The following is a 1432-nucleotide window of genomic DNA, read 5'->3' as shown; positions in this document are numbered from 1 at the left end:
CAACGGGTCAGGAAACAGCACCGGAAAGGATCTGTCTTCATCTGTCACTTCAGGGACTGACTGGCTAGTTCTAGTTCCTCTAGCTTTATAAAAAAAAACAAAAAACAAACAAAAAACCACCCACCCACCCAAAAAACACACCCTAAGCAAAAAAGCCCAACAACCCGAACAGCCAAGCAGGAAGAGTAAGTGTTGCTGACAGTCGGGGCGCAGGACACAAGCTTTATGCCTCCGCTGAAACACCAGGTGCGGGGACCTCAGCTCACACAGGCGCAAACGGCCGTCCCGCCGCCCGCCCTTACGCTGGTTCGCTCCGGTGAAGCGCGCACCCACGGGACCGTATCAGAGATCCCCGCGGTGGCCGTCACAGCCAGGCTGACGGCCGCCACCTGCCCGGACGCGCAGTGTCAGCTGCCCGCAGCGTGCCATCCCCGCGGCGAAGCGGCAGCGGACACCGCTGGGCTTTTTTGGACACCCCTGGCCTACAGCCTGACCGGTACAGCCTGACCGGGGACTGATGCTCGCACAGGCGGCAGCCACGGGATCCAGTGCGCCGCCCCCTCCGCTTGCACGATTTGAGACTGCCCGGTAAAATCCTTAGGCTAAATACTTTTTTGGGTTTTTTTGGTTTTGTTTTTTTTTTAAATGAGTCTAACAGGTCTCTTTTCTGATTGAATGTAGCAGGGATGGAGCTCTAGAGGAGCAGGAGCTCACGGCCCTGTAGTTGAAGGCACACTTTGCTGATGCTTCTCTGAACCCCTCGAGACTGCCGAAGCAGAGTAGAAATCTCCTAGGACAAGCCTTCCTGCAGGCTTGTTTTTTGAAAAAGTTTCTTTTTCAAGTCCTAAAGAAAACTGAGAAGAACAGAAGCTGCAGCAAAATGAAGAGCTGTCTGAAGCACTACCAGTATTGTTTCTGTGATATTGTGGTCTGGTTCCAGTCAGTGTGTGTTCGTTGTCAGGAGCAGGGACTCTGCCACCCCTTACTGTGCTGCCACCTTTTCTATGGGACCTGGATCAATGGTGAGGGCACTAAACAGGTCAGGATGGAGCTGGCTCCCTCCCTGTTCTGGAAATCACTAAAGTAAATGTTCCTGTACTAAGAAAAAGTGTCAAAACCTCTGGAGTCAATAGAGAAAAGTCTTATTGCTGCCACTAATTTTTATTTAAAAATTTATTAACACAGCTCAGATGAAGCTAGAAGCTTGACTATGTGCAGGCTGTAAACCCCTGATGGCTGATCATCAGCCAAGCCTAAACCATGACTTTCAAAATGACAGGTGGGGAGAGGCTTACAAAACTTGACCTGTCTTAAGCACATCAGCATGTGACACCAGATCCAGCTTAATAAAAACTCTTTACTGTGAACACATGCAAAGGGGCTGTTCAAATATAAGAAGTTGCCATATGGCATATCCAGGGAACCTGTAGTG

The 1432-nt window shown here is 50.3% G+C and overlaps 1 protein-coding gene across 1 annotated transcript in view; it reads left to right on the top strand.

Annotated features, from left to right (window-relative positions):
- The first annotated feature begins 225 nt into the window (after positions 1-225).
- SLC9A7 (solute carrier family 9 member A7) overlaps positions 226-1432 on the top strand; it is a 100882-nt gene continuing 99675 nt past the window's right edge. Inside the window, exon 1 of the mRNA XM_009281373.2 lies at positions 226-496. Within this exon, the coding sequence (XP_009279648.1) occupies positions 226-496 (271 nt within the window). The remainder of the gene's footprint in view (positions 497-1432) is intronic.

Source organism: Aptenodytes forsteri, unplaced genomic scaffold, assembly GCF_000699145.1.
Source record: "Aptenodytes forsteri isolate BGI_AS27 unplaced genomic scaffold, ASM69914v1 Scaffold212, whole genome shotgun sequence".
In the NCBI taxonomy this organism is placed as follows: Eukaryota; Metazoa; Chordata; class Aves; order Sphenisciformes; family Spheniscidae; genus Aptenodytes; species Aptenodytes forsteri.
Note: the sequence above shows the minus strand (reverse complement) of the source record. Positions and strands in the feature narration are given on the sequence as shown.